At 37.2% G+C, this 13,163-nt stretch overlaps 1 protein-coding gene across 1 annotated transcript in view; it reads left to right on the top strand.

Annotated features, from left to right (window-relative positions):
- LOC124168669 (ATP-dependent RNA helicase DBP2-like) overlaps nucleotides 1-13,163 on the top strand; it is a 44,971-nt gene that overhangs the window by 4,455 nt on the left and 27,353 nt on the right. Inside the window, exons 4-7 of the mRNA XM_046546934.1 lie at nucleotides 562-673; nucleotides 2,797-2,985; nucleotides 6,025-6,207; nucleotides 10,208-10,368. Coding sequence (XP_046402890.1) covers nucleotides 562-673; nucleotides 2,797-2,985; nucleotides 6,025-6,207; nucleotides 10,208-10,368 — 645 coding nt within the window. The remainder of the gene's footprint in view (nucleotides 1-561; nucleotides 674-2,796; nucleotides 2,986-6,024; nucleotides 6,208-10,207; nucleotides 10,369-13,163) is intronic.

A 13,163-nucleotide genomic window follows, 5' to 3' on the forward strand; every position in this document is an offset into this window, starting at 1 on the left:
AGGGTGACCATATGGCCATGTACCAGCTAGCAAAATTGGTAACCCAATGAAGGAAAATTCGGGGAATACCAAAATTTGAAATAAATTCAACCGATTCAGGTCTGATATAGACGAAATTTTAATTGTTGAAATAAAATGTATTTAAACTTTTCCACAATTAGTTTAATGTATGCAATGCATTTCGGCTCACAGAGCCATCATCTGGTACAATCAAGGTTTGTACCAGATCAGATCTGCGAGCTGAAATGCATCATTTACATTGAAAAGGAAAAAAGTGAAAATACATTTATTTACACAATTAATTTATTTAAGAAACCCAAGCAACCAAATCATATTTTATTTTTAATTTGCTACAGCCTTGTCAACATCATGCAATAAAATCCCTTGATATATTTATATTAACATTTTGATTGAAATATTGGTGTTTTGCAGTGTTTATGGATCATATTTCAATTTCAATATATATGGATTTTTTGGCCTATTTGATTTAATTTAAACCTCATCAAGTATTATATTCCTCTTTGAATAAAGATGGAATAACAAGTACAATTAATTTTTCAGGAAAGCAGGTTTTGCAGAGCCAACACCCATTCAGGCTCAGTCATGGCCAATTGCATTGACTGGGAGAGATATGATTGGGGTAGCTAACACAGGATCTGGAAAAACACTTGCTGTAAGTATAATCCTTAAGCTGACATATGGTTTTATTCATAATTATAGCATTTTTTGTAAGCATTTTTGGAGTTTTACTGGTTAATTGCATTCCGTATTCTGACCATGTTCATCAGTGTTGGCCATCAATCCTATTGTAAGTTAGATGCTGCTCTTTACTCAGTGTCAGATCTTCTATAAGCTGATGTTTTCACACTTGTTGTAAAAAACCCACAGAGAAAAAAATTATTCGCCTTGACTGGGATTCGAACCCTGATCCCTCAGTTTGCAGCAGAGTGCTTTAGCCAGTTAAGCTACCAAGGCATCATTCTCCGCTGTGGAAATTTGTGGACTATACGAGACAAGGTGGTATGATACCAACTTAGTTTAACTGGCTAATGCACTCGGCCGGAAATCGAGGGATCCGGGTTCGAATCCCTGTCAAGGCAAATTATTTTTGATCTGTGGATGACCAAAAGCTGAGATGTGGAGGTGGCTATTAGAAACTCACTAAGGCACGCCAAGTGACAGCAACAACACGGTTGCAGGGGGAGAAGAAAATTATCTGCTTTTATCTCTAGATGCTAACCAAATGTTATAATTTTAACCTTCTGGCCTCAAATTTTGGGTCCAAATGCAAAATTTGATTTCACCTAATGGGATTTCAATTTTAAGAATATAAAGATGGAAAAAAGTCTGAATTTCATGGTGAAAAAGGAATTAGTAAGGTTTTTAGGTATGTGGTAATGACGGAACTACTTATATTTGCAAAAGACCGTAATGATTTTAAGGCCATACAGTACAGTAAGGTCAACACTGTGATCGAAGGGGTGGCGAAAGAGAAGATTGGCTACCAAGGTGTCAAACCATTGGTTCTAGGTTACCTTTACAATCCACATTCCCATATTGTCAATTTGTTAACCTTCAGGGGTTATTCTTTGGGCAAATGTCCCTGAGATTTGTTCCGCTCTATCTGGACAACCAACATGTCTAACTACAAGTTTTTAAGGACGAAAAAGTCATTGACAAGATTCACAGATCTCTCTAGTCCACCAATTAACCTTTAACAGCCATACAGAGGTCTGAGATCCCCAAATTATGATGCAGAGTATCCAGACTGTCTAAGGGTCAAACCCTAGGTTAGCGTAGATGAAAAATAATAATCCTTGCCGATCCACGATGACGCTCTCTTGGAGCAATATTTTTTCTCCCGGAACTGACTGTGACTGCTTATTGAGTGCATATGTTTCCACAAATCACTGGCTATCCCTAACAGGCCCATCCTGTGAAGATTCCTGGTTTCTTGTGGAGCGAGAATCCTTAGTGGAGGTCCCTACAGCCCCCATAAAGGATCTTGTCGTGTATGTTTGTTGTGAGTGAATGTGTGTGTTTTGGGCTTTCCGGTTGAGAGGCTGGTGTTTGGTCCCTGCGTGGAATTTCTCCCCCTTCCCGCACACCAATGCAGTAGCATTTCTGACTTGCAAGGTGGATGAGCAGGGAGAATTATACGGCCAATTGAGAATTTATTTTCCATAATAACTGAGGCCGTAAAGCTCAACCCCCATTTTTGCATATAGATGAAAAAGTTGGTAATCACCATAGACAACTGTTTGAGCACGAGGTCATTTGGGGGTCCAAGGTCACTTATGTATGCATCTGACTATGTTGGCAACCATTGGCTTTTAAGAGTACCGAAGATTATTATGGCATACTAAGTTTGAAATTGCCCACCATTTGACTTTACATATATGGTTATGCAGAGGGTTGCCGAAAGTTAAGGCAAACCACTGGGACAATTAACATGTTGCTTAAAGGGTTCCTTTGGAGTGATATTTAAATGTAAGGTCAACCTATAGGTACTCTAAACTTGGTGACTTCAAAGGGTCTTACAGCAGCTTATTCATTTTTGCTTTTTTTAATTGTGCAAATGTGCATAATTTATGAAGAAAATAGTATCTACCATTTATAAGTAATTGCTTTGGTCTATTTTTATTTAAGATTTTTAGGACATAAGTCAACATTACATACTCAGATGTTTAGTTCTTTTGCTGTCCTTAGAGGTCATCTGTGAGTGCATCAGCACCTGCTCTAGATAAGACTGTGATCATACTTGTTATATTTACTCTCTTTTTTCTTTTATTGCAGTATCTTCTTCCAGCAATCTCACAAGTTCTCTACCAGCGCCAGTTTGTTGAAAAAAGGTTCCCTTTGGTGTTGATCCTGGCACCAACTCGTGAGCTAGCTGTTCAGATTCATCGTATTCTCCAAGAATTCTCCTGCGATCTTTCTATCCGCGCTGTTTGCGTCTATGGGGGCATCAATGTTAACAAGCAGGTATTCCTTCCTTTATTGTTGCAACTTCAATTAAAGTGTTTATTTTCAAGAGTTATGGTGAATTACAAAATTATTCATACAGTGAAACCTCGATTTTACATTCCTCCATTATACACTTTCCCTGATTTTGCACAGTTTTTATCAGGTCCCTAACAATGCCGCCTTTAAAAAATGATTCTCTATTTTACAATATCCTCAATTTTGCACTTTTTGTAAGTGGTCCATTCAAAAGTGTAAAATAGAGGTTTCACTGTAGTTAAGTGATCTCAATAATAATACAGTGCTGTGACGTATAAAGGTAAGTTGCGATAAAAAAATGTTTCATGTTTGGCGATTTGCTCATAAGTCTTAAATAAGAAAATGCGGCAGTTACCTTTCACTTTACATTAGTTGATGAAATTACTCAAGATCTGGCTTATTCACTCATTCTGGGAGAATCTTTTACTGAGACAAGTAATTGCTTACTAGACATTTATACTTTTCCAAATTGTTTTATTTTCTTTTTTTTTAAAGGCATTAGTGTTTGAAAAATTAAGAGATCAATACTTTTCTGTGTTTTAATTAGGGACGGACGGATCCAGGATTTTTATCGGATCCTTGATTTTCAGAGCCGGATCTTTCGGATCGGATATTTTCGGATCCAAATGCATTTTCAAATTCCTGACGCTGAGATTCCCCTGATGATTGCTCAATCTCTTGGAATGAGTCACACTATGTGCCAGTTGTATTTTGCATTTTTTATTTTCCAAGGCTGAAATTCTGCTACTTAACCTCTGTGAGAGCTTTAAAACAAAACGGTTCATGAATAGCACAAGAATTGCATGCGATGGCACATTCAAAGAGAGAATCGGAACTCTTTCCACCCTTATTCATTGCATTCACTGAAGCTATTATTTAAAATTTTGGATCTAGATCTGATGTCTTCCGTGATTTTAGATCCAATGTATCTGATGAAGGGCGACATCCGCGGATATTTGGATCCGAGGTATCCGATCCGACAATCCCTAGTTTTAATATTTCTCCTTCTTTTATCGGCCACCTCAATCCTTTCGTAGATGAGTAAATGATGTCACTGACTTCTGCTGAGCAGTTAACTTTTTCTCTGCTACTACTCAGCTTAGTGCATCCGTCTCACATGTTTATGTATTTGCCCTCTAGTGAACAATTCTTTTCATCAAGGATTGGGTCTCTTTATATGAGTTAACACATTCAGTGGGGAGCACGTCAATTGAAGCGCTCTGCCAGTCGGGCCGGGAGCCCTTTCTCCGCCTCCATACGTGGCTAATATCCCTTCTGAGTCTTGCGATTGTGTGTATGGCCTTCAGCAAGCTTCTTTCTTTCAAACCATTATAAAAAAGCCATTATAAAAACTCCATGTATTAAAAGCAGTATTTGAATGGAAGTTATGGCAGGGAAACCTCCCTCTATTTTTTTACACGCTTTTATTTAACTCACTCTGTCTGTTTGTTTGTATGTTTAGTTCAAATCTTGCAATCGAAAATTTGACCACTTTCTGACTTCCAATCGATCTGAAACTTTACAGGAAGTCATATTCCTGGTGACAATACAATATTTTACCACTTTCGAACATCTAAAGTGTGTATTTTGATCATTATAAACATATTAATTTTAAATATGGAATTTTCAACATGGCGGATTTTTTCGAAAAAAATGTAGCATTATTGCTATAATTTAAAGAAATTATAGCAATAATGCTACATTTGGGTCTAAAAAGATGTTGATTCATCATATAAGCAGCATTGCTGCTCAAAGCCTCTCACATCACGTGCCAAACCTCACCTTCTCGCTGGTGGACCTGTTAACTGATAAACTAACGAGGTGGACTTTTACAGTTAAACAAAACTTATGAAAATGGTCAAGTACACGATTGCAAGATGTGAAGCCTAAAAAGTAGAAAATAAATACTTCTTTAAAAGAAAACTTTTTAAAAAACACGCTTTTATTTCGCTTGGAACGAGTAATAAAAAAATATTTCAAAAAGTGGACTAAAAAGTAAAAAATAAATTTTTATATGAATAGTTCAAGAACCTGGGTAATCCATTATATTTTCACTAATAAATTTTTGAAATGATAATTCAAAGAACCTGGGTAATCTATAATGTTTTCACTAAAAATAAAAGCGTGGGGGTGGAGTAATATGTTATGGTGACGCCCCCACGCTTTTATTTTTAGTCCATTTTTTGAAATATTTTTTTTATTACTTGTTCCAAGCGAAATAAAAGCGTGTTTTTAAAAAGTTTTATTTTTAAAGAAGTATTTATTCTTTCTTATTTTGACGGCCGATTTTGACGACTTTATGAAAATCAGGCCCGCATTGAATGTGTTAATTAGCAAAAACCTCCAATGATGTCGCTTGCTGGTGGTTTACAACATTGCATTTTTTAATTTTAAGATTTGCCAACGTGGCTGGTTGAGGAGGGTTTTGTTATAAGCATATCTTTCTAAACTAAACATATCTACTACAATGATCCCATTGTGATTTTGGGTCTTACAAGGGGAGTGTTACAAAATTGGGTCTCGGATTTCAATCAAACTGTGTAGTGTTATAGTCCATTGGGAGCTGTCCACAAATCCAAAAAAATATGGGGTTTTACAACCAATAATTTAAACAAAAAATACGGTGAAACATTTACAGGCCTAATTTATTCCCTTAGAAACACGTGGCAGATCGATTCCCAGAGTTGACTCTTATTTTCATGAATTATTTTTGCTTTTCATTTTACAGAAGCCTGCTATTCATCATTATTTCCATGATTTTCACTGAAAATTTTGTTTATCTGAGTGGAAATCTTTTTCTGCAGTACGACAGCGTCAGCTGTTTTTTAGTTAGTTTGCTGCTGCATGTTAGTGAACAACCATTAATTTTCTCTTCGAAAGTGTCAACTCTTCCTAGGAGGCGTCGATGTCTTGTAAATTAAGTGCATGCATAAATGCTGTGTATGATGTTGAATTACTATTTGTATGCATGAATGAAAGAAATCTTTGGGGAAATCATGTATTCTTTGATTTGTTTTACAGCTTCGAAAAATCGGCAGTAAAGGTGTAGATATTGTGGTTGCTACTCCAGGGCGGTTGATGCAGTTCATGAGCATCAATGCAATTAACTTGCATTTTTGCAACTATGTTGTCATTGATGAAGCAGATCTGATGCTGGATATGGGTTTCATACCACAGGTGCGCCAGATTCTATCTGAAACAAGGGTAAGTACTGATAATTTTTTCCACCTGTAATTGCCAAAACATGTGCACTAAAACTTGTCTGTCTTCTATCGCTCTATATAGTCCAGGTTTTGTTTGAAAGTTTGTCATATCTCTTCAAGTTTTTATTAGCTACAAATATGGCTCCATGAATGATAACTAGATGTATTTAAGTGATAAGGTCAAGTTCCAGTACCAAAAATTTGTAACTGATGTCAGGCTTAACTTATTAAAAACTTTCCATTGTGAAAATGAAAGAATAAACTTTCCTAGGTTCACTCTTGTATTTGAAAAAGCTTAACCTGGGTTTCATAACATGGTTAAATCCTCCCTGTACCTGTTATGTCATGAAACATGGTTGGTGCTTTTTCATACATAGTGAACCTACAAAAGTTAATTCTTTCATTTCACAAAAATTTTTGTTGTTTTTTTTTTTAGTCCCTCAATGAATGAAAGTGTTTCTCTTTAGATGTGTTCAATTCTGAGTCTTGGAATTTTATGCCACCATTTCATGTATGCCTGATGTCACAAATTATTTGTGAAAACCAGACTCTGAAGTAAGCCACAGAGTCCATAAAGCTAATCAGGTATATTATCAGCTTAGCAGATCAGTTGTAGGCAAGAGAGAAATATCAGAGAGGGGAAAGATGAGGCTGTACAAAACCATTTTCCTGCCAGTAATGTTTGTATGGAGAACCTTACCCTACTAGATAAACACAGGAGTAGATTCCAAAGCTGCATGATGCAATACCTCAGGCATGTAGCAGGATGCACTAGAAGAGATCGAGTAAGAAATACTAAAACGAGGGCCCAATTCCAGTTAGACTCAATCAGTGAAGCAATAGAAAGTAAAGCACTAGGATGGTATGGATATGTGGTTAGGATGAAGGAGGATAGGAAACCAAGAGAGGTGATGGAAGCAAGACCAGAGGGAAGGTGAGGAAGAGGACGGCCAATGCTGGAGTTGAAAGGTTATGTGGAGCAGGGGCACAGCCAGGAATAGGGTAGTTTCCTTCATCAAAGAAAACGAAAGGCATTGATTGCGATTCGTTACCCACCATTAGTGTATTCATAATATACAAATTATTTCGTTTTAGAAATACCGGTTTAGACGAATGGCAATGGTCCATTTTTATCCTCATTTGAAAAGGGCCAGATTGGCACCCATGCGATGCCACTCCACGTGACGTCACAGGGACCTAGTTTCTATAGGAGAAGATAGGAGTTATACATCGTCTGAGGTTACCAATGCATGCATGAGGCGCAGAGCTCAGGGAAACATGTCTTAATAATCACTTATTAAAACTGGCTAAGGTCGGAAAGTTTTCTTCGTTTGATAAGGTATTAATAATCCTTATTTAAGCCAAGCGCTACCAGCCAGCAGGGTACTCAGCTACCCGCTAGCAGCCTGCGTCGGATCACCGCTAGCCTCGCCTCAAGGTCACCTCACAGGGTGGCAGCGGGAACCAGAAATACGTCGTACGGAGAGATTTCCCGGCATTCATACTTACGCGTCACGTTTTCGCGCGCTTGAAAATTTTCACTTATCATTTAATCGCGAAAAATAGATATTGTCATTTATAAATCTAAAAGCGTGAAATAAGTACTCCAGGAGTTTAGGCAATAAAAAAATAATAGGAAACCACCCTATTAAGGCTGGGGGAGGTTAAGGTGCAACTAATACTGGGCTGTGAGGGGGTATGGAATACCCACCAGGATAAGCGTTAGGTGCGAGAATAATAAATTGTGGAATTTGAGGATAAATGGTTCAAAATGATGAGTTTTACGGCTTTCTGAGGGATATTTTATTAATCCGTACATTATTCTATTAGTAATGTCAATTCAATTAAGTATAATGGATTAAACTTAAAAATTTCTCTGAGCTCTGGGGGTGGGGTTTTATTCCCCAGAAACCCCCCCTCGCTGCGCCACTGATGTGGAGAGACTGGCAGCCAGGCACGGGCTGAGTGTGAATGATGTGAAGCGGCCTGCTCAGAATAGGAGGGAGTTTAGAAAACGGCTGGTGGACCCCGACGCCTAATGACGAAAGGGGATTAGAGAAAGAAGAAGTAATTTTGGGTGTTTTAAAATTCCTATCTAAAGCAGTAATCACGTAAGATTAACCTGGAATTTTGTAAAAATTTCCCTGAAAAACTGGGAATTATGCATAAATTTTTCTGTTGTGATTAGGGGGACACCCTGTCGTTAGACTACTCAATGCCTACTTGAGTGCTTTTTAGAGGGTTCTTCAGGTGCAGTGCATCATCATCTTTTGGATGGTACATTAATCTGTGGTCCCCCTTGGTGGCTTCTGTTAAGATCAGTGTATGTAATGTCATTGCTGTGTTTCTCTCCACCCATCCTTCCCTAACCTTAACTCATTGCCCAAATGACCTAAGTTGTCGGCCATCTCCTCCAAATAATATACCATACCTGTGAAGTGTTACATTAACTTTTTGTATCTTAGGAATCTGAGGATATCTTGATTTTTTATGATTAGGTAGTTAGCCAATCCAACGCAGCTTTCATTGTTAATTTCATTCATTCAGAAATTCCATAATTCTACACTTTGCATGAATGCCAAAATATCGGCAGTTAATTCAATGTACCCAGTGCTCAATTTATAAAATTTTAGGTGCTGGAACGTGTACCTACTTACGCGTACCTAAAGCCACACATAATTTTCTAATATAACCCCCTCTTCTCATAAAGTTTCGATTTTTTTAACTTGTAATAAAAGTTACAGTGAGGAATCATGTTTTACGAAGTATAAAAAAAGAAAACAATATTTTTAAAACTTTGTAATGATGTAATGAACTCCCCATGGATGAAAATCCTATCATTGTCAGATGGGGTTAAAGTAGAGGTAAGGAGAACAAGCTTTCTCTTCAGTAGTTGCTAATTTTTATAGGTGCTTTTATGGAAAATAGAGGAAACTCTACTTTTGGATGTGAGTAAAAAGAAACATTTTCAAGTTCTTTCATGTGATGTATCATCGATAATTATATTGAAGACAATTGTTATCAATGCCATGAAATCTTAGAATCCAGATACTCATTATGACAAACCATGTATTTTGATAGCTAGCAAGACGATTTGTGGGTAGCCTCATTTATTAATAGGGTGGTTTCCTATTATTTTTTTATTGCCTATATCGAAAGATTATTACTCCTGGAGTACGTATTTCACACTTTTAGATTTGTAAATGACGATATCTATTTTTTGCGATTAAATAAAAAGTGAAAATTTTACGAGTGCGCGAAAACACGACGGATAAGTATGAATGCTGGGAAAACGCCGTGTGACATCGTTCTGGTTCCCACTGCCGCAAGTGAGGTGACCTTGGGGCGAGGCTTTGAGTGCTGATACGACGCAGGATGCTAGCAGATAGCAGAGTACCCTGCTAGCTGGTAGCGCTTGGCTTAAATAAGGATTATTAATACCTTATCAAACAAAGAAAACCTTCCGACCTTAGCCAGTTTAATAGGTGATTATTAAGACATGTTTCCCTGAGCTCTGTGCCTCATGCATGCATTGGTAATCTCAGACGATGCAAAACTCCTATCTACTCGTATAGAAACTAGGTCCCTGTGACGTTACCAGGAGTGGCATCGCATGGGCACCAATCTGGCCTTTTTCAAATGCAGTTAAAATTGACCATTGCCATTTATCTAAACTGGGAATTCTAAAACCAAATAATTTGTATATAGTGAATAGACTAATGGTGGTTAATGAATTGCAATCAATGCCTTTCGTTTTCTTTGATGAAGGAAACTACCCTATTATGGTAGTACATAATATATATTTGGACAATTTTATCACAGGGCAACAACAGACAGATAGTATTAAATGGGAAACCTCTCCAGAAACATCTCCAGAAATTCTGATTATTTTCTAATTCTCTCTTTTTGATGAGGATGATTCCTTATCTAAGTTCTCCTTTCAATTGCACTATTTACCTTGTCTTGTGTATTAACATCCTGTATTTTCTCCTTTTAAACAGAGAGACCGGCAAACTCTAATGTTCAGTGCTACATTTCCAGACGCAGCCCAGCCATTAGCGTTGGAATTCCTCACAAGTCCTATTCATGTGTCTGTGGGGACTGTAAACCCGAATATCTTGCAAATGATCCTTGTGTGTGAAGAAGATGAAAAGAAAGATATGTAAGTATACAAAAATGGTGTTGAAACAAAATGTGTATTTTGTGTGTTTAACTTCCGTGGGTGGTATGGTAAACTGTGGCTTTTAAACTTTATTCTTTCCAAGGCCCCTCTGCCTTGAATTTGTGAACTTGACGCTCCCATGGCATAGTTCAAGGTGAGCTCTGCTCTCTCCTATCTGAAAAAACCTTGGGTTAGTAATAATAATATACAGTGCAACCTCGATATAACAACACCCCACGGTGCACTAATAAACACTCGCTATAGCGAATTGTCGCTTTACCGGAGGTGGAGCAAATAATAGCCAATAAACCTGTTGCGAACAGATATACAGGAGCAGGAGTGATGCGGCGACAGATAAATATCTATCCGATAAACGTAAGCATAAATCCAGACGAAAGGCGATGTTTTTTTGCATCACTAAATTTCCTTACTCAAATAACGACTAGCTATTCAAACAATTTATAAGCGCCGCACTGAATAAAAATCATGCAAAACATTGTTTCGTCAATCATTATATTTATCAAACGACAGTTTACCACATAAATTTGAGACTGAGCACTCCATTAACTTCATTTCTAACAGATCGCTAGCAGTTACAGAGGTTAAGGAGTCTTGATGAAAGTCTTCCGGCGGTGAAACCCTCGCTCTGGCGAGAGCCGACGCCGAAAGGGTCTCGTAAAAACGAATTTTTTAACACGCTTATTATAGGGTCAATTGACGGTGCATCGGCTATCTCTCATAATAGCGGGAGTGTCGCTATAGCCTGTACTCGCTTTAACGAGGTTCCACTATGTATTTATTTGCCCAGCAATTGTGTTACAAGGTTTGTACACAATATAAGGCACGTCATGAATAATAATAGTAGAAACTATTTACAAAGAAGACAGCATTCCAACAAAGCAAAAATTAGCATTGATCGAAAATACACATAAAAAGGGATCAGCTAAAACCTCATTGCCATTATAATTCAGCTAATTAAAAAAAAGAATCTTTCAACTGTCTTTAAGAGTTACAAGATATTTACACAGTATTAAGTTTGTTTTACACGGGGCACGGAATTGCGCATGTTAGAGCTGCATTAATTTCTAAAATGGCGTGGAATTGCGCGAATGCATGAACGAAATTAGAACGGGCAATTTTGCCGTCTCGCATCCACGCATTCTCGCATGTGTTCTAGCAATTCAGAGCTTTACACGACGCAATTTTGATTGCGCCTTTGCACGTACGTCAGATTGCGCAATTCCGTGTACTGTGTAAAACGGCCTTTAGGCATGTCAAGGATAATGATATTAGAAAATATTCACAAAGTGGACAGCATTCCATACAAAACAATAATTAACATTAATCAAAAGTAAACATTACAAGGGATCAGCTAAAAACTCATTGACATTACAATAAAGCTTAATAAGCAGAAGATCTTTCACTTGTCTTTTAAAAGATTTGTCATTCAGCGATTTAAAAGATAATGGTAGATGATTGTGTAGTTGAATTCCCATCCTTCTCAATCCATGTAAACATTTTGTGGCCCTGGCATAATCTACATGCAAGTCATTATGACTTCTTGTGAAATGATGCTGAAAGTCTCGATTTTTAGAAAAAGAATACAGGTTTCAATGGATGTAGATAACAGCAGATAGAATATAGATACAGGGAATAGGGAGAATATTTAGTTTTCTAAAAATAGGTCGGCATGATGGTAGGGTTGAATTGTGATGATGAACAATAAGGGAAAGAGGCTGTGAAAATGATGATAAGAAGCTTGGGGAGTGAAGATGGCCCTCACTTGAAGAATGTTGCAGGTCGCTTTGATCCTTATTGGGTCACGTCTGACCTCCATTCGTGAGTGAGTGTGGCTTGCACAGTGACCCTATATCACTTTGATCGCTGATTTACAGTCAATTTGCAGAAACAATTTTTTTAGCATATTCAATAGCTTTCATACTATTCAATAGCTGAAATAATTTTTTACCAATCTTAATTTTATAATTGGGGATCCCATAAACCAAGCAATACAAGTGCGGTTTTTATAATTTGGATGTAAGTGCAGGATAATCCCTTGCGCAGAAATAATAAGTCTAACTCTCCATGAACTTGCAATGCCAAATTGCGCAATGATGAGTGTAGCTCATCATCAGATTTTCATAATTTTAGCACTATTTAGGGAAAAATATAAATACAGTGGAACTTGGATAATTCGAACATCAATGGACCAGTTAAAAACTTTGAACTATCCAAAAATTCTAATTGAAGAAGTCCTTAGTAAATATGTAGGTCCAAAACAATAGAATTCATATTTTCAAGATACATATTAGCGACAGAAAGTAAAAGGAAAAATATAAAAATATAAAATATATAGTGCTATAAAGTAAGCCACGTACCATTTTCCTTCAAATTCTTATCATTTATTCCTCCAGAGTTTGGCACTGAAACTAGGAAACCTTTCCAGAAATTACATTTCGAACATTATTTAACCTTATTAATCATGGTAACATAAATTTATCGATTTAGCAACGAATCACGAGTTCCTATATTAGACCGCACCCATAAAGTGGTGAGAAGTTTTTTCTCCTCACGAGTCGGCCCATAAATGGGGGTGTGTGGGATACTCGAGGGTGCAGCCTACACGAGTAAATACAGGATATATACATACATATTTAGCTCCACATTGGAAGGAAAGCTGGTATTGATTATGGAAAGATATGCTCTTAGAGCACATGAAAAATGATTCTCAAACATGGCATCAAACAAGGGGCTGTATTTATTTGATTAATCATGAATCACCTGTTTAATTGTTA

Source organism: Ischnura elegans, chromosome 12 (genome assembly GCF_921293095.1).
Source record: "Ischnura elegans chromosome 12, ioIscEleg1.1, whole genome shotgun sequence".
NCBI lineage: Eukaryota > Metazoa > Arthropoda > Insecta > Odonata > Coenagrionidae > Ischnura > Ischnura elegans.